The sequence below is a fragment of the Carcharodon carcharias genome, chromosome 10 (genome assembly GCF_017639515.1).
Source record: "Carcharodon carcharias isolate sCarCar2 chromosome 10, sCarCar2.pri, whole genome shotgun sequence".
Classification (NCBI taxonomy): domain Eukaryota; kingdom Metazoa; phylum Chordata; class Chondrichthyes; order Lamniformes; family Lamnidae; genus Carcharodon; species Carcharodon carcharias.
In genome coordinates, this window is record NC_054476.1 from 78,270,887 (window position 1) to 78,297,643 (window position 26,757).

Here is a 26,757-nt window from a genome sequence, read left to right on the forward strand (position 1 = left end):
GAAGTGGAAGAAGTAGAAGCTTCAACACGTTACTGTCTAAGCAGACAGGTGGACTCACTATCTTCCATTCTCAAGGGTTAGCTTCTGTCGGCATTTTCTGTGTCAGTTGTTAGACTTGCTGTAAGGGTTAACCTAATTGTGCTTATGGGCTGCTTGATCCTGTGACGCTGCCTCATCGTAACCACATTCATCTTCAATGACCATTATTTAGGAAGAAGTGCAGGTTTCTGTTTGAACTGAATTCAGATGTCCGCTAACTGCTCCTGAATTTTGTTGTTTCTTGTTGAAGCATTGATCATACGGGGGCATAGAAGACTATTTACTTTGGGTGCAGACTGTTGACATTAAGTATTTCCCAGGTCAGATATAGCCGTTGAATTTTCTCTATAATCCAACAATGTACCTCAACTATCTTCAGGAGAGTTGTCTCACCAGTACATAAGTCACTTCTCACACCAATCATCCAGTGGCTCCTCTCAGGTTGCCAGGTTGGTGTCAGTTGGAGGCAGTTTTGGTGCTGTGGTTCCCATGCCACTAGGAGCTATATTGAAGCTGCCCAAAACCATTCCATGTAGGACCCTAAAACTAGCCAATAAATGAGAATTCCACCCACTGCTATGGGCTTATTTCAATCATGACAGTGACCAACCTTGTCTAAATGACAGAGATATTAAACAAATATTTTGCATCTGTTTTCATAGTAGAAGACACAAATTACTAGAAACAGAGGGTAACTAAGGGGCTAAAAAGAGTGAGAAACTTAAGGTTATTAATATCATCAGAGAAAAACATTTGAGAAACTTAAGAGTCTAAAATCTGACAAATCTCCAGGACCTGATGGCCAACATCCTAGATTTCTAAAAGAGGTAGCTGCAGAGATGATAGATGCACTGGTTATGATTTTCCAAAATTCCCTAGATTCTAAAACCGTCCTAGTAGATTGGAAGTTAGCAAATATAACTCTGCTGTTCAAGAAAGGAGGGAGAGAGAAACTGGGAACTACAGGCTAGTTAGCTTGACATCAGTCATTGGGAAAGTGCCGGAATCTATTGTTAAGGGGGTATTAACAATGCACTTAGAAAATCATAGTATGACAAAGTCAAACATGATTTTATGAAATAGAAATAGTGTTTGACAAATTTATTGGAGTTTTTTGAGGATGTAACTATCAAGATATTAAAGGGGACCCAGTGGATAAAGTTTACTGTGTCTAGTAGAGTACCGCAGGGATCAGTGCTGGGGCCTAAGCTATTTACTGTCTACATTAATGACTTAGACAAAGACACAGAGAATAATGTATCTAATTTTGCTGATGATACAAAGTTAAGTGGGAATGTAAGTGTGAGAAGGACACAAAGGAGGCTGCAGAAAGATATAAACAGGATAAATGAGTGGGCAGCAAAGCAGCAGATAGAGTATAATGTGGTTAGGTGTGAGGTTATTTACTTTGGTTGTAAGAATAGAAAGGCAGTATTTTTTAAAAGGGCAAAACTTGTTAATGGTCAGGGGGACTTGGGACACACGGTATACTATACAAGGAATACAGAAAGTTAGCATGTAATTACAGCAATTAATTAGGAAGGCAGATGTCATGTTGACCGTTATTGCAAGGGGATTGGCTAACAAGAATAAGGAAGTCTTGCTCCAATTATTCAGGGCTTTTGTGAGACCATAGCTGGAGTAGTGTGTGCAGTATTGGTCTCCATTTTTAAGAAATTATATACTTGCATTGTGGGCGGTATGGCAGAGGTTCACTAGATTATTCCCTGAGGTGAGAATGATGAGAGGTTGAGTAAACTGTGCCTATATTCTCTGGCGTTTAGAAGAACGAGAGGTGATCTCATTGAAACATACAGGCTTCTGAAGGGGCTTGACATTGAGATGTCATTTCCCCTGGCTGGAGAACCTAGAACAAGGGGACACAGTCTCAAGATAAGGGGCAGATCAGTTAGCAGTGAGATTAGGAGAATTTTCCTCAGTTGAAAGGGTTGTGAATTCTTAGAATTTTCATCCCCGAAATGTTGAGGATGCTCCACCATTATATATACTTAAGGTGGAGATAGACAGATTTTTGGCCTCTTGGGGGATCAAGGGATATGGGGAGGAGGAGGGAAAGTGTAGTTAAGGTTAATGATCAGCCATGATTATATGGAAAGGTGGAGCAGGCTCGAGGGGCCATATGGTTTACTTCTGCTCCTATTGTGATGGTGTTGTATTTAGCCTTGTATGAATCTCCAGTTGAATTACATAATTAATGCATACCAATGGGATTTCTGCTTGAAGTACTAGGCTTTTGACTGTTCTGAGTCTGTTTCTATCTTCCCGACACTAGATACCTGAAGCACACGCTGGACAAGTACGTGGAGAGCGACTATTCTGTCGTGTACTTTCACTATGGACTCAACAGTCAAAATAAACCTTCATTTGCTTGGTTACTGGAAGCTTACAAGGAGTTTGACAGGAAGTAAGTGTGACTGTGCCTTTTACATTTCAATCAAATGTGCTTGGTTGTCCCATTCTGTTCTCTGATTTGCTGCTGCAAAGCTGTTACTTAATGTATCAGGGAAATACACATATGTTGAGTCTCCAGTAATGCTTGGATCTGATTGGGTATGTATCTGGTAAGTGGATTCTTCTAGCTGGACTATCCATTTAATTTGATAAAAATAATTTTGCTTATGAGGATATGTTTCTTGTGCTGGTGAATCAGAGTGGCGGGCGTAGGGGTTGTAGGTGGAATGATAAAAGCCAAATTCAAGAATGTAGGATGGAGAAAATGCCTACGCCAATGGCAATCAAATTATCATGTCCCTGAGGTTCCATGCAAGCTCCTGTTACTTCATACAGCATAGTGTGTAAGCTGCAGCATCACAATCCAGTATCATTGTGCAAACAAAACTGAAGCAGTTTACTGATCTCTTAGCATCTTTATGTCCTCAGTGAGAGGAGATAGTTATCAATCCAGCTACTGGGGCAGCCAACCGTGTGGAAAAACCAGCTCCTCTTCACGAGGTATCGTGGGGTCCTTTATGTCCACTTGAACAGGCCTGATTTTAACATTCCAAGTTGAAAGGCAGCAACTCTGACGGTGCAGCACTCCATCAGTGCTGTATTGAAGTGTTGGCCTGGATTACATGCTTAATCTCTGATCCCCCCACCCCCGCCACTCAGTTAAAAGTGATACCACTGAGCTAATCTAAAATTTTATAGTAGTTCTACCTTTGCCCTGCTCCAGAGGTTACTGTACAGTACTGAGCAAAACTAGATTTAGAGTCTTCACTAGACATGGCATGGTCTGCTGATGGCACAGCTTTTGAAGAGCAATACTGAGTAAAACAAACAGGTCGGAGAGTGTCCAGGATTTAATCCTTCGTATATTATAATCGATCTTGGTCTTTGGGTTAGGGAAAAAGATTTGGTCACGATTCCTGCTCCTAGCCAACAAAAACCCCTCGTATGAGTGGATTAAGCTCTGTTGAGATTGTTTTCTAACCCAAGCATCCTTCTGACACACACTGTCAATGCTCACACATGAATAATTGTTTACCTGCCAGGCCATTTGGGGCCACTACCACCTGTGTCCTGATATCTTGTAATAGGAATATGTACCAGAGTGGGCAGTGTATCATTACTCCAAAATGTGAACCCACCTATGTGGAGTGTGAGACATTCCCCTTACCCAATAATTGTAAGACCTTCCTAAATATTTGCCTCTACTGTTCACCCACTCCCCACCACCCTCCGCGCCATGTTTGAAAGCTTGGAGATTTGAGCCTCAGCTCTTTAAACTTCCCAGCCCTGGAGAACCAGTATAGACTAGTATCTGAGGCACAATTAAGGCAGCTTCCTAATTGATCTAAAGTGAACAATCAAGGAGTGATATTTCCTGTTCCTTCAGACTGAGAAAGTTTAAAGAGCTGAAGCTGAGGTGAAATCTTAATTGAAATAAAAACAGGAAATGCTCAGTGGATCAGGCAGTGTCGATGAAGAGAGAATTACATTTTAGATCATCAGAACTCCTGAACTAATCTAGCATTTCATGTGTTTATTTCTGATTTCCAGGATCCATACTATTTTGGCTTTTGTAAAGTCTTAATTGGCAAGGTGCAAACTTGTACACCCAAGTATCTTTGGACATCAACACTTAAAAGTTTCTCACCCTTGAAAAAATATTTTGCTTTTCTATTTTTATGACCAAAGTAAATAACTTCACATTTCCCCATATTATACTCCATCTGCCATCTTGTTGCCCACTCATCCAATCTGTCTATATCTTTTTGCAGCCCTCCCTTCCCACCTAGTTTGGTATCAGCAGTAATCTTTGACACATTACTCTCTGTCTGTTCATCTAAGTCATTAATATAGGTTGCAAATAGCTGAGGCCCCAGCACTCCACTGTTCATTGCCTGCCCCTGTATCCATTCTAAAATATTACCGCCCACTCCATGAGCTTATATCTTGCCTATTAAACTTTTGTGCAGCACCTTATCAAATGCCTTTTGGAAATCCAGATATGCTATATCTACTGATTCCCCTTTATCTACCCTACTAGCTACATCCTCAAAAAACTCTTATTAAATTTGTCGAACAGGATGTCCCTTTAGTAAAACCATATTTACTTGTTCTAATCATAATCTGCTTTTCTAAGTGCATTGTTAACACTTCCTTAATAATAGATTCCAGCATTTTCCCTACAACTGACATTAGGCTAACCGCCCTATTGTCCACTGTTTTCTCTATTCCTCCTTTCTTGAAAAGTAATGTAACATTTGCTGATAACTTCAGATCTGATGGGACTGTTCCTGAACTTAAGGAATTTTGGAAAATCAAATACTTTGGGTAATCAAGTGTAAACCGAATATACCTGATAAGTTCCAAAAGAATTCTAAGCAGTGGTTATTCTAGTGAGCTGTATTTAACAGCTGCCCTCTAGGAGAGCTGTGTTTCTTTTCCATCATTAACAATCAAGAAAAATCTCACCCTGTCATTAGCACTTATGATTCTCTTTGAATCTTTCAACCATCACTTCCCAATGATGGAAGGACCAGCACAATTGTCAGTGTTGACCTTGAGCCTCGAGAGACGAACTGTCAAAGCTGTTAGTGTTTCCCTTAAAATCAGTATCATGAAAAGAGTACTTGGTGAATTGTGTTCAAAAACCTGGACTGTTTCCACCTACACAGGTACAAGAAGAACATAAAGGCTCTGTACATTGTCCACCCTACCAGGCTCATCAAGGCCTTCCTTGTTGTCTTCAAACCCATAATCAGGTCAGTCCATGCTTGGTGATCAGTTTATACAAATTAGTTACATGCTTTCTGAAAATTGCTGTTTATATCTTGCTTTCCTGCCACAGTTTAAGCTGGTCAGTGTTGTCATGCCTGATCTCAATCAGGTCAGAAAGGGGAAGATCAGTTGTGTTTCTAATCCTGCTTGTTATCCACTGATGACTGCTGAAAAGTGCAGAAACGTAAATATCAGGATTGAACTTGATTGGCCTTAACTATTTCATGATGAATAGCCCTAGGCTATTCATCCACAAACGTGTAGACATTGTGCATACATGCACCTACTAATCCAGGCACACGGAAATGCTCTACCACTCTCACACATTCCTTTGCCACAGCAACTTGAATTATCTAGCACATTAAATGTAGTAAAATGTCCAAGGCATTTCAAAGGAGCCTTATTAGGGCATATGACATATATTTTCATGAAGAAGGGAGGTGGGAAAACAAAGGTGTTTATGGAGGAAATTTGAGACTTTAGGACTTCAGTAAGGTGAAGAAATGCCACCAGTGGGATGCGCAAAAGGCCAGAATTGGAGGAGTGCAGAAATCTCAGAGGGTTGTAGGGTGGGAGGAGGTTACAAAGAGACCTTGTCTGAGCTTGCATTTTTAAAATTCATTCATGGGATGTGGGCTTCCCTGGCTGGGCCAGCATTTATTGCCCATCCCTAGTTGCTCTTGAGAAGGTGATGGTGAGTTGCCTTCTTGTACTGCTGCAGTCCATATGGTGTAGGTACACTCACAGTGCTGGTAGGGAGTAAATTCCAGGATTTTGTCCCATCGACAGTGAAGGAACGGCAATATATTTCCAAGTCCGGATGGTGAGTGACTTGGATGGGAACTTCCAGGTAGTGATGTTCCCATGTGTCTGCTGCCCTGTCTTTCCAGATGGTAGTGGTCGTGGGTTTGGAAGGTGCTGTCTAAGGAGCCTTGATGAGTTGCTGTCAATGGTACACACTGCTGCTACTTTTCATCGGTGGTGGAGGGAGTGAATGTTTGTGGGTGGGGTGCCAATCAAGTGGGCTGCTTTGTCCTGCATGGTGTTGAACTTCTTGAGTGTTGTGGGAGCTGCACTCATCCAGGCAAGTGGGGAGCATTCCATCACAATCCTGATTTGTGCCTTGTAGATGGTGGACAGGCTTTGGGGATTCAGGAGGTGAGTTACTGGTCACAGATTCCCAGCCTCTGACCTGCTTTTGTAGTCACAGTATTTATATGGCTAGTCCAGTTCAGTTTCTGGTCAATGGTAAGCCCCAGGATGTTGATAGTTGGGGATTCAGTGATGGTAATGCCAGTGAATGTCAAGGGATGCTGTTAGATTCTCTCTTGTTGGAGATGGTCATAGCTTAGCATTTGTGTGGGAGGGTAGGAGAGGTGAGACTAGTCAGGAATGCACACATTTAATCGACGTTTGCAAAAATACACACTCGTGTGCACTCTCTCTCAGCTTGTTCTAACATGCACACAGCTGCTCATTTGCCTACTTGCTCACAGGCGTGCACACAAGTGCACACTCTAGCCAGTCTCTCCCATGCATGCGCACTATCCATTTCTCTCATAACTGCTCACTCGCACACATGTGCAGTTCAGGTTCACTTGCACTCAATGCTCACGTATTATCCAGACTCTCAGATGAAGAATGGCCACTGGGCAAGGTAGTAAAGGACAGTAATTGAATTTCCTGCTCTGCATGACTGGGAGCCCTTGTGGGGCATTTATCCACTGAACCACAAGGGGATAGTCATTCCTATCTTTTGATTTCTCCGCCAAACTTGTATTAGCCATAGGTAAGAAATCGCTTGAGACTTGCTGAATGAAACAAGTTATTAATTTGTAATTTGTGTGTGAAGACATTTGCCAAACAATGCAGCTGCCTCACTTGTGCTCTAATGTTTCCATTCCATTTTTCTCCACCTTATACCCCTGTTCCAGCATGAAGTTTGGCCGGAAGATCTTATATGTGAATCATCTGGGTGAACTTGAACAGTACCTGAAGTGTGAGCGAATGGTGATCCCATTGTGTGTGAAAAGGTAGGTCTGTCTAAGTCATATCCCTGGGTGAAAGGTGTTCTATTTATTTTAAGGTAAATAAGATTCATACAGGACCAGTTTGTCAGAGGGATTGCAATCATATGTTTCCTTTTTGGGGGGGTTTAATTTTTATTTTTTTCTTCTTGTTACTTTGGAGAATTTATCAAACATTTTTATTTGCACAACAAACTTTTCTGTATATAAATATAACATAATTGGTGATGGCTGGGGTGGGGGAAAGCTATTTAGAATTATAGACTCATTGCGACACAGAAGGAGGCCATTTGGCCCATTGAGTCCATGCGGGAAAGAATAGACAAACAAATGCTGTTAACTCTGTCCATACTGCTGTGGACTAAAAGACTGAAAGATAGGGTTAACATCATACACATAAGCCTTGTATTTTGTCTCCCATTTGACTTGCAACCCTTCTCTCCATGAGCACCCCTTCACTCCCCATTTAAACTTTACTGAATCACACCAAGCATCCATATGTAAACTCCCATCTTTCACCTTTCGTTGTGAAATTTGTAAAAACCTTTAACCTTTTTCCCTTTCTTTCAAATTTCTGAGCTCAGGCCCAGTTCCTAATCTGAATAGGTGAGCAATGAGCTGTTCCCAGCCTGAAACCAGCCTCAATTTCTCACTGGTTGCTTTGAACTATGTGGGAACTGCCCGGCTGTTAGTCGGATGTTTGTATTTTGCGCTTTCCTTCATTTAAGCAGCCTCCTACCCACACCAGCCTTCCCACACTGTCACCCCGGTTGAGATTGCAAAATTGACATGCCATGAGGAGGCCTTCTTTCTGATCATCTTGAGTCTTAGAAAGAACGGAGGTAATCATCCATGCGTTCCGTTTGTTCAAAGTTATTAAACCCAATCAACTTTGCTCAGTTGGTAGAAGTCTTGCTTCTTAATCTGAAAACTGAAGGTTTCAATCCCCTTAATGACTTGAACACAAGATCTAGACTGCCACTCCAGTACTGTGAGAATGCTGCTTAGTTGAAAGTGCTGCTTTTCAGAGAAGATATTAAATGCAGTCTTTGACAGCCTGTGCAGACAGAAGTATTAAGATTCAGTGGCATTATTTGAACAGCAGAGTTCTCATGGACCCCTTGCTAATATTCATTCTTCAGCCAATGCCACCAGAAACATTATTTGGACAGTATTTCCTGTTCATGGTGCACTTTATACAAATTGCTTGCCTTGTTTTTATGCATTATGTGTGACTACACTTTAAAAGTGGGAGATGGGGGTGTAGTGATCATGTTACAGGACAGATAATCCAGAGGCCCAGGCTAATGCTCTGAGGACACAAATTAAAATCCCACCATGGCAGCTGGTGCAATTTAAATTCAATTAATAAATCTGGAAAATAAAGCTAGTCTCAGTGATGGTGACCATGAAACTATCATCGATTGTTGTAAAAACCCATCTGGTTCACTAATGTACTTTAAGGAAGGAAATCTTCCATCCTTATCTGGTCTGGCCTATGTGTGACTCCAGACCCACAGCAATGTGGTTGACTCTTAACTGCCCTCTGAAATGGCCTAGCAAGTCACTCAGTTCAAGATTAATTAGGGATGGGCAATATATGCTGGCCTTGCTAGCGACACCCACATCCCATGAAAAGAATAATTTTTTTTAAATGATCAATAGTCCTGAAGCATTTGGACCATTCCTCGAACATATATATTCAAGTCTTTTGTTTAGAATTGATGCTGTGATTTCATTGCTTGAGAGCAAGGGCTCCGTCTGGTGATTGAGTGGACCTGATTATTGTGATATCGTGTTTATTTAGGTTTGATGAGCGTATCCAGGCAGCACAGAAACCCATGCCACCAGAACCTAAAAAGCAGTTGCCTCATCAACAGTTTGGAATCTCACTTCCAGAGTAAGTAATTCCCATGATTGTTGGTGTCGGCTGCATTATAAATTATGTGTTTTCTGTCCAGTTTTTCCTCACTCTTCTGGTGGCGGTGGTTCCTTTCTCAGTTATGGTTCCATGGGCAGCAGCAAACATTGGGACCTCACCATTCCTCCTGGATGAGCTCAGTGTGGATTGGCATCAGAGTAGCAGAATCAATTCTATTCGATGCCCCATAACCCATGCTGTATCAGGCAGCTTCACTGGATAGAGATTAGGTTTGATTCCTTCTCGGTACCCCGATCCCCAGGCACTTGCTCAACATACATGAAATGCATTCTTTCTCAGAATTGCCTGAACCAGGAGTTTCTGATCATGGTTAGAAGAGGCCATGAGCAGAGCTGTTATATCTGTGGCATGTGCATTTAGAGGGAACATTTGGATTTCTCTGTGGGTAAGACAATGTATTTCAGCCAGTGTCTTTGTCAACTACATAGTCACCTCTCTTGTAGCTCTGTGTGATAACAGAGAAACAGTGGGATGTACAATACCTCCATTGTGTAGGAGTCGAGTTTGCATATTTCAAGTTTGATTTACTTTTTATTTGCTTCAGGCTCAGAGAAAAGGACCATGATCATAAGGCCATCCCACTAGTAATGGAACAGACAGCTGCCTACATCAAAAAACATGGTGAGTAATTTTTTTTTATTCATTCATGTGATGTGGACATCACTGGCGAGGTCAGCATTTATTGTCCGTCCCTAATTGCCCTTGCGAAGGTGGTGATGAGGCAACTTCTTGAATCGCTGCAGTCCATGTGGTGTAGGTACACCCACAGTGCTGTTAGGAAGGGAGTTCCAGGATTTTGACCCAGCGACAGTGAAGGAACGGCGATTTATTTCCAAGTCAGGATGGTGAGTGGCTTGGAGGGGAACTTCCAGGTGGTGATGTTCCCATCTATCTGCTGCCCTTGTCCTTCTAGATGGTAGTGGTCGTGGGTTTGGAAGGTGCTGTTGAAGGAGCCTTGGTGTGTTCTTGCAGTGCATCTTGTAGATGGTACACACAGCTGCCACTGCGTGTCGGTGGTGGTGAGAGTGAATGTTCAAGGTGCTGGATGGGATGCCAATCAGTTGGACTGCTTTGTCTTGGATGTGCCAAACTTCTTAAGCGTTGTTGGAGCTGCACTCATCCAGGCAAGTAGAGATGCCCCTACGTGCCTGACTTGTGCCTTGTAAATGGTAGACAGGCTTTGAGGAGTCAGGAGGTGAGTTACTCGCCGCAGGATTCCTAGCCTCTGACCTGCACTTGTAACTACAGTATTTATAGGCTACAAACTTAAACCAGAAGGAACCATCTATATTTCCTTCAATTTTTCCCTGGTTATTGAAGGCATTGACTCTATTGGGATACAGTTCCACTGCTGGGAGCCTTCCATTATTTTACCAAAGTTTCTATTAATCATGTATGAGTGATAGTGGTAGATAAGTAGTGACAGGTTATTTGACCATGAATAGTGGATTTGAGTAGCCAAACCTGATCTGCTCCTCTCCTGATACTCTCAAACACACATTTCCAATAATTGGGATCAGTTGAGGGCAGCCAACTTAATACAATCAGAGATCAAAGCTGGCAGCTTTCTGATCTGTATAACTGACCAATTCAGTGGATGGAACCTCATTTTCGATCTCAGCACCCAGCAGTTCAGGGCAAAGGAGGATTTTGGAGCCATTTTCTTGAATTAGAAGACCTTTGGATTCCCTTTGTTAGCTGCCAGTATCTTTTCAAGCTCACTCTTTGCCTCTACTTTTCTTTTTCACTGCCCCCTGAATTTTCTATGTTCAGCCTGATTCTCATTTGTTTAATTAACCTGACATGTGACATACACCCCTTGTTTTTCTGCTTCATCTTACTCTCTATCTCTTTCATCATCCAAGAAGCTCTGGCTTTGTTTGTCCTACCTTTCTCCCTTATGGAAATGTACCTCAACTGTACCTGAACCATTTCCTCTTTAAAGGCAGCCCATTGATTCTTCAGTTTTGCCTGCTAATCCTTTATTCCAGTTTACTTGGGCCAGATTCATTCTCATCCCATTAAAATTGGCCTCACCTCCAATTCAGTATCTTTATTCCTCCTTGTCCTTTTTCATACATAACCTAAACATTATGTTACTTTATTGGCGACCTGGGGGAAATGTTTCTTACCAGTCACATTGGCCAGTGCTGAAAGGGTTATAATGTTTCTCTTGTCAGTTCAATTTGATGACAATTTGTCTGCCCTTCCTCAGGTCTGAACAAGGAAGGGATATTCCGCAGGTCGGCTAATATGTACCTTGTAAAGGAAGTACTGGAAAAGTACAATAATGGTGAGTGGGCTGCTATACAAATTACATTGCATGTACTAGTATATTTTAAATCAAAATTGCAGGTGTGACTTTTTGTCCTGTGTATTAGCAACATGCTGAATGTTTATCACAGCAAAAGAGTAAAAGCTGGCTTGCCAACTTATCAAGCTGGACTGCTCCATGCCAGCAGAGGACGAGTAGTTAGCTGCCTGTAAGCCAGTGTCCAGTGTTATGGTAGTGTTGAGTCCCAGTTCCATCTAAGCAGTGTCTTACAGTAATTAACACAATTTACAGAAACAGGTCATTGGCCCCACTGCATATGAGTTGTAGTATTAAATATTTGGAAGACTGAAGCCACTGTCTTTGCCCCCACTCCAAACTCTGTTCCCTACCTACTGACTCCATCCCTCTTCCAGGTAACTGTCTGAGATTGAACCAGACTGTTTGCCATATTTGACCCCCGAGATGCACTGCCAAACAATAACCACGCCATCAATAATACTGCCTATTTCCACCTCTGTAACTTCATCCCTACCTCAATTCATCTGCTGCTGAAACCCTCATTCACGCTTTTGTTACCTCTAAGCATGGCTATTCCAACTCAGTCCTGATACATCACCCACACACTACCCTCTGTAGAGTTGAAATCATCCAAAACAGTTAATGATGTCCTTACTCATACTAAGTTCCATTCCTCTATCACCCCCAGGCTTGCTGATCTACATTGGCTCCCCATCAAGAAATACCTTGATTTTAAAATTCTCATCCTTGTTTTCAAATCTCTGTGGGTTTGCCCTACCCATCTCTGTAATCTCCTCCAGCCCCACAACCCTCTCCGATATCTGCGCTCATCTAATTCTGGCCTCTTGCACATCCCTGAGTTTAATCGCTCCACCATCAGTGGCCATGCCTTCAGCTGCCTAGACCCTAAATTCTGGAATTCCCTCCTTAAATCTCTGATTCTCTCTTCTTTAAAACTCTTTCCTCCTGTAAGACATTCTCTAAACCAACCTCTTTAGCCAAGTTTTCAGTCACCTGGCCTAATATGGAGTGTCTAATTATGTTTTATAACGCTCCTGTGGAAGTGTCTTGGGACATTTATTATATTAAAGGTACTACATAAATAGAAATTGCTGTTGTTGTACTTGTAGTCCCAGACCCTTGTACCTGCTGTCTTCCCCTCTGCTTTATCCGCTTTTCCTTCAACCCCCTATTAAACTTAATCCTAAATGACAGTATAGTCTGCTGCATTATTAATCATTATCTCCAGTAGTGAATACTGCAGTGTGACAACTCTCACTGTAATAAGATTTCTCTTGTTCTCTCTTAAATTTCTTAGATATAAGATTTGTAAGAAATCTTCAATGTATGTCCTCTTGTTCTAGATCTTTCAACCCTTCTAACTATTCTATTTCAACATATCGTCATTTTAAACATCTCTATTGAATCATTCTTTATTACTCTTCTAACTAAAACACCCAATTTTTTAAAGTCTTCTTTGTATTTGTACTTTATAATATGTAGCATTCTCATGAATCAGCATTGTACCCTCTCTTTTGCCTCAACATTCATCCTTCTGCCAAGGAATGAAGAGATATGGTTTTGCACATGAGAAGAGGAAAATAAGACCAGTAATTCTGTTGACACAACTGTTCCTATGTATTTGTGCTCCCTTACTTTCTCTTGGCGAGTAATAAGAGGAGAGGAAAATTCCAAATCTTAGTTCAGGCTGGACAAGTTGTGAATAGAAGCCCTGTGCCACCTCAGACAAATAATCCATCAAGGGTAGCAGGTAATATGAAGGGGCTGCAAGTGGCTCTAGGCTCTGTTGTAAGTATTGCTGCACAGGCATACCTGTGGTTTAGTGCAGTGATCCATACCATGGCCATGGAACAAGGTTGGAATGGGATTGGGGCAACTTTCCAACTGTGCTTTGAGTTTTTGTCAGTTTTTCTGATGCAGCACCAATTTCGAAAGATTTTTAACATAAATTGGGAAACAGATGTTAGATTTTTCTCCTTTCTGTATGCACTCCATCATTAAAAAGTCTGTAATGCCCAACTGCATTGCAGTAGGAGAGTGAGATGGAGGAACCAAGTGAAATGGTGACCCAAAATCCATCAAACAGAAATGCATTTGATTACATAGAATTTAGTTACGTTAACCATAATAGTCAGATTTAGCATCATTATGAAAAAGGACAAAGACAGTGTAAAAGTTCCAAATTGAGGGAAGACAAATTTTACGAAGCTGAGAAGTGCTCTGACAAAAGTGGACTGGAGAAAGCTACTTGAAGGAAAATCAGTGGGAGGCATTCAAAAGCGAGATTCTACAAGCACAGTGGAGACATGTCCCCACAAACAAAAAGGACAGTTCTGCCAAAACTAGAGCCCCTGGTTATCCAGAAGTATACAGGGTAAGATAAAGCAGAAAAAAGACCTTATGACAGCCACAAAAAACTTAATACTGTCTAAAGCCTAGAGGAGAATAGAAAGTACAGGGAAAGTAAACAAGGAAATTAGGAAAGCAAAGAGAGGATATGAAAAAATATTGGCAGGTAAAATCAAGGAAACCCAAAGACGTTTAATCAGCACATTAAGAGCAAGAGAATAACTAAGGTAAGGGTAGGGCCTATCAGAAATGTATATGGTTAAGTTATGCGTGGATGCAGAAGATGTGACCAGGGTTCTCAATGAGTACTTTGTCTCCATCTTCACTAAGGAGAGGGATGATGCAGACATTCTAGTTAAAGAGGAGGAGTGTGAAATATTAGATACAATAAGCATAATGAGAAAGGAAGTACTGGAGGGACTTGAAGGTGAATAAATCACCAGGGCCAGATGGATTGTATCCCAGGCTGTTAAAGGAAGCCAGGAAGGAAATAGTGGGTGCTCTGAGGATCATTTTCCAATCCTCACTAGATACATGCAATCTATCAGAGGATTGGAGATCTGCGAACATTGCACCATTATTTAAAAAGGGTGCGAGGGATAGGCCAGAAAATTATAGCCAATCAGTCTGACTTCAGTGGTGGACAAATTATTAGAATCAGTTCTGAGATAAGATAAACTGTCACTTAGAAAGGAACAGATTAATCAGGGACAGTCAGCATGGTTTTGTTAGGGGAAAGCCATGTCTTACTAATTTAATTGAATTCTTTGAGGAAGTAACAAATAGGATTGATGAGGGTAGTGCAGTGGATGTTGTCTCCATGGATTTTAGTAAGGCATTTGACAAGGTTTCACATAGACTGGTCAGAAAAGTAAAAGCCCATTATATAAGTGAATGTGGTGAGTTGGATCCGAAATGGGCTCAGTGACAGGAAACAAAGGATAATGGATGTTTTTATGAATGGAAAACGGTTTCTAGTGGCATACCACAGGGTTCAGTGTTGGGGCCCCTGTTGTTTGTTATATATATTAATGATTTGTACTTTAATGTGGGAGGCACGATTGGGAAATTTGCAGGTAACACAAAAATTGGCCATGTAGTTGATTGTGTAGAAGATAGATGTTGGCTCCAGTTGGTTGAGTGGGTGGAAAAGTGGCAAATGGAATTCAGTCCAGAGAAGTGTGAGGTAATGCATTTGGGAAGGGCAAACAAAGCAAGGGAATACTCAATAAATTGGAGGATATTGAGAGGTAGAGGAAGTGAGAGACTTTGGAATGCATGTCCACAGGTTCCTAAAGGTGGCAGGACAGGTGGATAAATACAAAAGCAGGGATGTAATACTGGTTGGGCCACAGCTGGGATTTTGTGTCCAGTTCTGGTCATATTACAGGAAGGACATAATGCACAGGAGAGAGTACAGAGGAGATTTACAAGAATGTTGCCAGTGCTTGAAAAATTGTAGCTATGAGGAGAGTTTGAATAGACCAGGATTGTTTTATTACAACAGAGGAGGCTGAGGAGTGACTTAATTGAGGTTAACAAGATTATGAGGGGCCTAGATAGAGTAGATAGTAAAGACCTGTTTCCCCTAGCGGTGGGGTCAATTACCAGGGGACATAGATTTAAGGTTATTGGTAGAAGGATTAGAGAGGACATGAGGAAAAACTTTTTCACCCAGAGGGTGGTTGGTGTCAGGAATTCGCTGCCTGGTTTGGTGGTGGAGGTAGAAACTCTCAAATCATTTAAAAGGCGCCTGGATCAGCACCTAAAGTGCTGTAACCAGGCTATGGGCTGGGTACTGGGTGCTGGAAGGTGGGATTAGAATGGACGGCTAGTTTTTAATATTTTTCTTTTTCAGCCAGCACAGACATGATGGGCTAAATAGCCCCTTTCTGTGCTGTAACTTTTCTATGATTCTGACCTCTAACTCAAATTTTCATGTGGGCAGCAACATAAAGTGAGCTGCAAACAGCAATGAAGGGGTGGTGATGATGTCCATGGTCATCTCATTGCACAATTCATGGAATTAGTCAAAATAGATAAATTACCTAGTGTTCCTGTGGCAAATGAATTTTAAATGCCACAGTCCTCGTCACTTTATTTGAATCAATCTAACATGTAAACCAAAATGTCCTGGTTAAGTACTTGTTGAGATCCACATTTGTACAGAATGCAGAGTGTGAATTATAAGTTTAATGTATGAAACATGAGCTGTAGTGTCACAGTCTACACATGCACTCTATGCGTTTGTAGCATACTGCGGGCTTTAGTTCTGAGTATCTGTCCATTTATCACTTGGCAATTAGCCAGAGATGTGTTTGTCTGAAATACATTTCTAATGTTGTGCAGGCGTTCCTGTGGATTTTGAAACCTACAATGATGTTCACCTGGCAGCTGTAATGCTAAAGACTTTTCTCCGTGAATTGCCTGAGCCTCTGTTGACTTACAGCCTGTATAATCAAGTGGTCTTGTTTGGAAGTAAGTTTTACACTTGAGAGCCAACCTTTTGCACTGTGGTATTGATTATATCTTGTTCCTACTTTGAATTTTCCAGAATATTTATTGTATTGTCGTGGTCTAGTAAACTTCCCTTTGAAAAATTGCCATTTGGAAAGAATTACACTGGATAGTTAGATTTGTCTCCAAAAATTGCTCCTCACTTAAAACTGCTAAAGTTAATCCATTTGATAATTAAACATTGCACTTTGTAGATAGGGTCAGATGTTATTGAGCTGCTGAGTGGCACTACTGCACAATGTCTCCAGGAAGCAATAATTTTATTGAGTTATCAAAGGCCACTATTTTACATAATGCACATAGAGAACTGACTAGTATTGTTTAAAAAAAGGGATGTTTTCACTTTTTGTTCTGAGTGTACTTACTAGGTTACCTTTAGTGTGGCAGTCAGGATGGGTGCAGTTTGACTGCTGCATGTCCTTACATTACAACAGTGGCTACAATTCAAAAATGCATCACCGGTGGTAAAGCTTTTGACATTGTGAAAGAGGTTACATAATGCAATTTCTTTCTTGCATATCCCACAGTAATCACGATCAATGATGTGCTTTTCAAGTGTAGGTGCTGCTGTAATGTAGGGAAATGCAACAGGCTGTTTACATGCAGCAAGACCCCATAGAAGGCAATGTGATGGCGACCAGGTAATCTGCTTCAGTGGTGTTGCCCGCATTCTTATATAAAGTCTACACACACACACGACCCAATTTCTCTGCTGACATTATGCTCCACATGAACCTCCTCCCACCCCTCTTCATCTAACCCTATCAGCATAACCTATTCCTTTCTCTCTCATGCACTTATCTAGCTCCCCTTTAATTGCATCTATGCTATTTGCCACAAGTACTCTCTGTGATAGTAAGTTCCATATTCTTACTGCTCTCTGGGTAAAGCAGTTTCTCCCTATTGCGATTATTAGTGATGATATATTTATGAATTCTAGTTGGACAACCCCACAGGTGGAAACATTTTCTGTATGTCTATCAAACCCTTTCATTATTATAAAGACCTCTTCAGGTCACTCCACAACCTTCTCTTTTCTAGACCAAAAAGCTCCAGCTTTTCAATCCTTCCTGATAAGATTGAGGGATAAATATTGGTCTGGACAGTCCCAACTCTTCAAATTGAGCCATGAGATCATCTACATCAAGCTGAGAGGGCAGGTAGTGCCTCTGTTTAAGGTCTCCTCTGAAAGACATAATGAGCTTCTTAATTGACCATCCATTTTCTAATGGGTGTAGGCACAGAACTAGCCTTAGTTTGACACTAATTGATAAATCAAAACTCTCACTTATAATGGCTGATGTGAGGATTAGAAAAGGGTCATACTGGTTCAGTGGGCTGGTGTTCTTCTGAAACTGAGGTACTGAGTAGAGGGAGCTTTACTTCTTTCTATACTACACTTGGCCCAGGAGTGCTTGCTGGTACAAAATGGAAGGTGTTCTATTTGCCAATACTAACATCTCTCATCTTAAAGAGCACAAAATTAACCAAAAAGGTATTTATTTTTTAAAAGAATTTACAACAAGATTCAAATTATTTCTTCCCTCTCCATCCAAGCTGAAGATATAACATTTTGGAAATGATCTCAAGGCTGAGTATCTTACACCATACAAAAACGTGGCTTCTATTAATAAACCAGTTGCAGAAAGAATCTTACCCTCCTCCAAACTGCAGTGGCTGTAAACCTAGTCATAGTGGAGGTGTCCAATGGTGGCCGCTGGCATACTGGAGTGGGAAGGAGACAGAATGCCAAAACTAGATGTCTGCACACATATTATAGGCTTATAATTCCTGGTCATGGAGTGATGGGATATGCCTTATCTCTTCCTGATACACTTCTCAATCTCAGCTCTACACTCAAAGGAAAGAGGCATTGAGTGGAGGCTGGAATCCGCACTTTCTTTTTCTCTCTCTCTCTCTCTCTCTCATCCCCCTCCTCCTCCCCTCACTTACCCAAATGGAAACAGGGAAGTATTAATCTGAGGGCATACAGCCCCAGTTTATTATATTATTAGCTTGAAGAACAAATTTGCTGAGGGGGAGTTGATTGTCCATGATGCCAAAAGTTAAAGGTGGTAATCTAAAGAGGTATAAATTTGCAAAACACATTATTCTAAAATACCTTCTCCTTTGTGAATTGGAATAGTCACCAAAAAACATCTCTGTAAAGCCTGTAACCTGTTACATGACTCTCCATTTTGCAAGAAGGAGCACAAAGTTACAGAATTCACTCCTGTCCTGGCAGATACCAAGTTCTTCACCGTTAGTAAACTAAGCGAAGATCTGGAAAGATTGCTTTGCTTTCAGACCTTTGCTGAATGTACACAAGTCTTCAATGCTATGGAAAGTGGTGGACAAATTCCAGCTTTCTTGTTACATACATCTTGGTGAATTAGCATCTTCCTTTACAACGTTGCACAATTTTGATTTAATCCATTCGATCTGTATTCACGTATGTGCCTGTTGTAGTCGTATGATATCCTTTTTTCACTTTGTAACTCCTGCTTTTTTTTCCCCACTGACTAGAAGTGGCAGAAAGCAAACAGATAGAAACCATTGCTGAGATGATTCGGTCACTGCCTCAGGATAACTTTACCGTGCTGCATTATTTGGTGGAGTTACTGGGAACAGTAAGTTTGGTTGTTTTGTCATTGAATGTTGAAATGGCTTGCCCCTTGTCATCTTGGCTGCCCAGACAAATTGTTTTTTTAAAAAATATTTTTGATTGGGTGATGGGAAGCACTAACTCAGGGGACTGAGTGTGCAGTGGATTTGTTTCAACCCAAAGGCTCTCATACACCTAAATTCCTCCACAGTCTTAGATTGTTGTGAGTTTGGTGTTATGGCTCACTCCTTTATGGATATTCTGCAAGGGACTTTTCTCTGCAGTTAGGGAGGTGGGAATTGAACACCTTCCTTGCCGCTACACCTTACCCCCCAACAGAGCTGGCATCCTTCTCCTTGACTGGCAAAATTTCCAATTGAGTAGGAAGTCAAGTCAAGGCAAGTGGCCTGGTGGCACTGCCTGATGGAGATGCAGTGCAAAGAGTTTTCTACACGGACCTATATGATAGAATATCAGAGGTGGGCTGAAAGATCTTTGTGCAGCCCTCTTGTGTTACAGTTGGGCTCAGTGCTGTAATTGTACTACACTTGCATACTGTCACACTTGTACACTCATAACAAATAATTGTTGTAAGTAGTTTTGGAGGTTATTCTCCTCTCTTCTGCTGCCCCTCCCCCACACACTAATCATTTTGAGTTCCCAAAATATTACAAATTGAATCTTATAGCCTTGGTAATTTTGGAAAATTGAAACCTTATTGAAAGCCTGGTAAACTTTTAGAGAGCCAATGCAAAAGGTTTGCCTCCATTTTGAAGAGATTGTACTCCAAGATGCCTCTATAAGTTTTAAAACCATTATTTCCACCTCAGCTGTATTTGGTACATTAGATGTACTATTTATCTATTCCTTGACTTTGGTTCCAAGATGTACTTTGTAGGGAAAACAGACATTCTGTTCAAACACATTCACCATTCCACCAGAACCATCACTTGTGATCTCCAGCTCTTCAGAGTGTTGACAAATTTAGCACAGTCGAGAACTACTTTAGGAGAAATAGAGCACTGTGCAGAACCCTGTTGAACTCCTGACTTTGAATGTTGCTACTGTTGTTTAATGGATTGTGCATTTCCCTAAATGTATTGCTCACGTGGGCCACATTGCAGAACATTCATTGAAGCCCTCTGTCTACTTGTCGTTCTTCTTTTAAATATTTGGTGAATATTTTTTATCCATTGGTGGTAAAGGTGTTATTTCTCTGATATGAAAGTGTTCAAATTTGGATGCCCCATCTGAGTGTGAAGTTTTCTCAACGGGTATAGTAAAGGTTAGCTACAGGGTACAACTCCTATTCTGTCCCACCAGTGCACCTCAAAGCCCACATCAGAGACTTGAGCACACGTAAATGTAAGCTGACACTTCAGTGCAATCCTAAGGGAGTACTGCACCAGCAGAAGTGCCATATTTTGAATGAGGCATTAACCTGAGGCCCCATCTGCTTTTTCAGGAGGCAGTGCTGTGGTATCATTTTTGTCCACCTATTTCAAAAAAGCACAGGGGAGTTATCCACAAATATCCTGGCTGATATTTATCCCTCAAACAACATCATCATAAACAGATTATCAAGTCATTATATTACTGTTTTTTGGACCTTGCTATGCACAAATTGGTTGCTGCATTAGTCTACATTACAACAGTGACCACTTCAAAAAGTACTTAGTTGGCTGTAAAACATTTTGGGGCATCCTTAAATCTTGAAAGGTGCTAAATAGTCTTCCTTTAACCCTAATCTGAAATGAGCAGTGTGATATTTCCATTTCGTATACCTGCCATTAAGGGATAGTGCTAGTTACAGCTTGTGGAAACTGATCCATATTTCAGATAGTTCTGGGCACCATCGGTTACTGTTTGACCTTGTGAAGAATTGCAGGTCACATACAAGGCTCATTGTTACACCTACATCCTGTGGTTGGTGCTAACAGTTTCATGCCCGTCTAATGCAAGTCATTTCATGTCTTCAATCTTCTGGTAAAAAGACACTGAGATGCATTTGTTCCAGGAAGGATAGATCAAACAAGAGATACTTGATGTTGTAAAATGGTAGTCTGAGTTTTCCATTAGGATATTTGCCAGGAAGGCCCCAGCATCAGACCCTGGCTGCGCTGTGTTAGGTGGTCTCAATCAGGTAGCATTAAGAATGCTACAGTGTCTACAGAGAGTTGGGAGAATGAGCCTGGGTGCCTGATCACTATCCTACTAACCTGTGTGTCCACTATGGGAGTCTGTCCATTTGCCTTTTGAAGCTCAACTGATCTGCAGCATATGAGCCTAGCAAGTTAAAATCATGTCTTAATTCCTGCCTGGGATTTCAGTCATGCCACATGTGCCTGTCTGCTGAATACATCAATTTGAACCTTGGCATTTGTTGTCATGCAAGAGCGAATAAGATTTATTTTGTGCCTGCATTTCACCACCATGAGTTTAGGGCTGTGGCAACAATATTTTCAAATAATTTGTTTGGGTGTGCATACATGCTTTTTACATTTTAAAAATTCCTTTAATGTCTTGTTCTACGTGGAAAACACATTGAGAAAAGCATTGATTTCCTCTTTAAGACCATCAGTTCACAACTCTAGCCTCAGTGCTTGGTTTGATTTATCTCAATCGATGCCAGTAGGACAGCCATTGTGGGTTTCAATTATCAGTAGATAGACCCTCCTGTTTCCATTGAAAGGAATTGTCACTGTATTGATGAGGTACAGTGCATCAGATAGTGCAAAACGTTAGATAAGTTCATTGCCATGTTAAACAAAGATTAAACAGTAGACTGTTTCACTTTACGTTATTCTGTCAATGGTCAGTGGCTACCAAGGCAGTTTGAGCATATTCCATTTGTGCTGTGGCAAATATTTGGGCACTTTGATCAACACTATGTGGATAAAAGCAACTTGGAGTGAGCTGTGTGCTTTTATCAGGTTTAAAAGTCTTGAGCTAACCTTACCATCTAGATTGCTGACCATGATGGCACAGCCTGGTGGAACATTAATATTCAGATGCAGAAGCTTTTACGCCTGGGATTCATTGCCAGTTGTGTCAGCTGGGTTGTTTTTTGGGGGGGTCGGTACAGAAATTGAGAAATGTTTTTTCACAGGGCATAGATACCAGGGATCTGTCTCTTATTAGTTAGCTGCAAGCTAGCATTAGCAAAGGTAGAGCTCCTTTCAGTCCTGATAGTGTGAGTAGGAGGGAATCTGAAGGAAAGGTTTCAGTTAAATCCTTCTTGAAGAATAAATGTGTAAAGTCCTGCCTAGATGTTTGATTCATTAATGTGATGATATTGTGTTTCCTATCTGTTCCCAGATTGCTGACAACAGTGACCTGAATAAAATGACAACGTCCAATTTGGCTCTGGTGTTTGGACCTGCTCTCTTATGGGCAAAGGATGCTGCAATTTCACTTAGTGCCATCAACCCTATTAATCATTTCACCCAATTACTCTTTGAAAATTATACTGAAATCTTTTCAGCCAAATAGGATAAAGCATTAATGTCTTAAACCACTGCTGGAGTCAAATCAGGTTGCTCTACTCTTTCTAAATGTTCATGGCAATGTATCTCGTGTGGCAGCACACAGGAGAGATGTTATCAAATTATAGGGTGCACCTTTTAGTTAGGGATGGGGTTTGCACTGCTTGGTGGGTGTGGAGTTTATGGCTCCATATGAGACACAGACATTAGGGATGGGGTTTAAATCATTGAGTCGGGGGGCTGGATTCCGTGGCTCTTTTTGTTAATTTGTAGACTTGATAATCATTGTGTTGGGAATGCAGATGGATAGCTTTTTTTTTGTATTGAACTCTTGTAGTTTAAATTCTGAATATTTCTTTTCCTATTCTATCCTGGCACTCTCAGCACACTGAGATAGATCAATAAATCAATTTTAAAAATGATAATTTTGGTAAATAGTGCAACATTTACCGAGAATTTCTATTGCTGGGCTATTTCTATGTTGGTTACACCTGAAACTGAATTTTGTGGATAAAGTTTTTACTCCACACCCAAACCCTGCTTTTATGTGTGTGTTTATATATAAAAAAAACACACATTGTTATTGTGCCAGTGTTATACATTTTTGATTGCCTTGTGTGAAAATTGATTTTTTGCAAAGTTATTCAGTTTCATGATGCTATGTGCCAGTTTTGTTAACTGTGCTGCATACAGTTTTCATAATTAAAATTGCTGTACCTTTTTTACACATCCCGTGCAGGTCCACGCGAGCTGAGGGTACATTTCATTCATGTAACTGGTCTGGAGATATCGTAAATTCGTTCTGATGTGCAATGTGCTCCTTATAGGATGTCAAAAATGGTGTTTTCTTGATCAGCTTTGAAAGCTTTGATGTTTAAGAATATTAAGTTGCAATCTAAATTGCATCACTTAAATTTTTTTTTAAAATCAGTGCTTTGTTTAAAGAGGGAACTTTTCCCCTCAAGTGTCAATGACATCATTATGGGAACTGACTTCATCAGAGAAAGAGTAGCTGAGGCTAGAAGCTTGAAGTTGAGCTGACATCTATGGAGATGCTGTCATTACCTTGGGATATTTCAGGATGTCATCCTCTTTTAACTAACACAATTCTGACAATAGATGTTGCTGAATTGAGAGTTTTGTACTGTAGGGAAGTACAGTATGCTCAAACTGGTACTCCATTATTAACTTTTTCTTCTAGCTGGCATTCCACAATCAAATAGGGAGTTCCACATAATTCATTTTGTCAAAGGGAGGGAACCTGGTTCTGCTTTTACCTGGAGATTTGGTGGTAACTGACTGTGAATCTCCATAATTTGGATTAGTTATACTGGAGCTTGTAACAGCAATATTGCTGTGTGTTATTGATGGCATGTCAAACTGCCAGTAGTATCTAAATTCTTATGGTAATGGCCTCAGCATTCACTGTTTAAAAATAGAAAAACAAAGATATTAAATGAGTCATTAAGTGAGCTTGCATTTTTACATGGAGTGGGTTTTTACAGTGCCTCATTTCTGGCTGTTTAATGTAGCACGTGGTACAAAGTATGCAACCCAACATTTTGATAAGAAAGTCCGTCTCAAATCTATTCTCAATTTGCTGCTACTAAAATCATTTAATTATAGCATTAAGTTAAAACAAGGGTGTGGCAGATAGCACTTAGCCTCTTCTGTTTGCTGTACAGCATATTAATTACTTTGCAATAATTCATCACAATTTTTAGGATGTTTTCGGGAAGAGAGAAGTACTATTTACCATAGTTCACAACTTGAGAGGTCTAGACTTCAGAAGCATTTTAATGGGGCAGCATAAGGAGAGAATTGAAATGGGCAAATTTTAATTTCCCTGAATAACTTTGTTCCCATTGCCTTTTAAAGGAAACCACAAGACCTAATATGTCCATTTGAAATTCCCCAATAGCAACGAATTTAATCCTTTTGTCTGAGATGGGGTTGGGTGGGGCAGGGGGTGTCAAGTTTTGTTTTGTCAGTGTGTTTGGATTAACTGATGCCATTAACAGGGAATTTTGATGATTTGCCTCCATTTCCTTTTCTTTCCTGGAGGGAGTAGCTCTTGGGCAAGGTGCATATGGCCATGGATCCCAGGTTTTTCATGGCAGCTTAGACAATGAATTGTGGCAGGCTATTAGACTTAGGTGGGCATCACAGCTGAGACCACACAATCCTCACCAGATATCCATACATGTTTTCGAGCAGCATTTGTTGGATCATGGTTAGGAGTGAGAATCCTGCCTGTTTTTTATTTCTCTTCACTGTTGCCTCCCTAACAAACCCAGGAGCACTAAAGCTAACTATAACATCCCTACCATAGCTGTCCATTTGAGATCATCTAACTCTGCATTGTTTAGGGATTGAATGTGGGATGGTCCTAATCTGTATGTCTCAGTACTCCTCCTGTAGCTGCATTTACTCATTCAATGATAAAGGAACCAGGATTTGCCATTTTCCTGCATTTCCTGTATTGTGTAAACTGTCCATATTTAGACAACGTTCTCCTGTTTTGTTGAGATGTTCCTGCAAGACAAGGGTCGAGGACTTGATTGATTTTTTTCAGAGCATTGTCAAAGTATTTGAATACCATAATTTCACCTACCCAGTTTTTCTCCATGATTAAAGAGAACATTAAGTTTACTTGCCCCCACCCCCTCACCTTTACAAAATGCCCAATTGTGCTGTACAGCAGGAGTTTTCCACGGTAGAAGTGAAGATCTCACTGTCTGCAGGACTGATGGGGGTAGATAGTAAAAGTGAACTGTTGCAGAAATAAACATTCTTTTAGGAACTTGTGGTTAGTAGGAAAAATTTCCTCTTCCTCAATCCAGGCTGCCACTTGTTGTTTAAAAATTCCCCAAAAAGTCTATTCTTAACCACTGTCACCTGAAATTAGATAAAGGTGATAATCAGATCATCTGTTTGAAAACTCCACCTTTGAACTTCTGTGCATGCAATAATTTTATTTGGATTAAGTTCCAACTAATCAGCTCTCAATATTCCCAAATTGACAGGAAGATACAGAATAAAGCCTGAAATATTTTAACTCATTTTTAAAAATACTTTCATATTTTTGTTGCTGGCATCTTTCAAAAACTGGTGAACATGTCCAGGGTCATTGAAGCCTATTTCTCGTCTGACATTAATCTACTGATTTCATTGATTGTTGTTCCATAGCAAAGCAATCACTGATATTTCCACAAGCATGTATAGCTTGGACCATTCAGATTTTTTGTACCTGTTTGTATTATTTTGCTTGTCTACTTCAAAGGGAATCTAAACAAGTCTGTACAATTCTAAAAAGGGGTCAGATGTTCCTCACACAGTAAAGTGAACAAAGTTCCATTGCTGCATCTGCAGTTTGAGATCCACTTCAAAAGGTGGTTTATACTCATACATTCGTTCAATGAACTTCACTCCAGGAGGGAGGGAGAGATTAGTGCCCTTTATGACTTAGTGGGTTGAGAGTTTTACATGGACCCCATCAGCTACTGGGTAAAGTTAATTATCCAGAAAACCTGCCCTCCAATAAGACTTCACAGCTGAGTATCCACAAGATTGCATGTGAAGGCTTTCCTGTGCAGCTACAACTGCTGTGAAGGCTTGGCCTAAATAGGCAAGTGGTTATGGTACAGGGTTTGTAACCCCAAGATCAAGAGTTCAAATTTAAAAGATTTAAAAGATTATCAAGAGTTCAAATCTCACAATGGCAAAACTATGAAACAATGTAACTTCATCTGAATCGGAACAGATGGAAACGGGTTTGTACTCAAAAGAAAGAGTTACAACTGCTGTGGAGGCTTGGCCTAAATAGCCAAGTGGTTATGGTAGTGGGTTTGTAACCCCAAGATCAAGAGTTCAAATCTCACAATGGCAAAACTATGAAACAATGCAACTTCATCTGAATAGGAACAGGTGGAAATGTGTTTGTACTTGAAAGAGTTATAACTGCTGTGGAGTCCACCACGATATTAAAGGGAAAGTGCCCGAGCTGCTTTGGGAGTTGATCTTATTCCACGTCTCCATAATAACTCCTCCATGGACAAGTAAATCAATAATTTTAAGTGGGCCTATGCTGTCTGGTGCCTGGAGATCATATAACTGATGTACCCAACTCTTACCTGTAGGGATACTATGACTGGGAGAGAGTGTTGGACAAAGCTGTAACCCAAATTCACATGATCCATAAAGATACTGTGTTCCCAACCAACCAGCTGATT

General features: G+C 40.7%; 1 protein-coding gene across 2 annotated transcripts in view; it reads left to right on the forward strand.

The window, feature by feature from the left end:
- The window catches only part of arhgap1 (Rho GTPase activating protein 1), a 45,465-nt gene extending 19,882 nt beyond the window's left edge, over nucleotides 1–25,583 (forward strand). For both annotated transcript variants that reach the window (XM_041197967.1, XM_041197968.1), the window contains exons 5-13: nucleotides 2,333–2,464; nucleotides 5,184–5,270; nucleotides 7,221–7,319; nucleotides 9,121–9,213; nucleotides 9,800–9,876; nucleotides 11,471–11,548; nucleotides 16,268–16,396; nucleotides 18,962–19,065; nucleotides 22,359–25,583. In XM_041197967.1, coding sequence (XP_041053901.1) covers nucleotides 2,333–2,464; nucleotides 5,184–5,270; nucleotides 7,221–7,319; nucleotides 9,121–9,213; nucleotides 9,800–9,876; nucleotides 11,471–11,548; nucleotides 16,268–16,396; nucleotides 18,962–19,065; nucleotides 22,359–22,532 — 973 coding nt within the window. In that variant the 3' untranslated portion in view covers nucleotides 22,533–25,583. The remainder of the gene's footprint in view (nucleotides 1–2,332; nucleotides 2,465–5,183; nucleotides 5,271–7,220; nucleotides 7,320–9,120; nucleotides 9,214–9,799; nucleotides 9,877–11,470; nucleotides 11,549–16,267; nucleotides 16,397–18,961; nucleotides 19,066–22,358) is intronic.
- The last annotated feature ends 1,174 nt before the right edge of the window (nucleotides 25,584–26,757 follow it).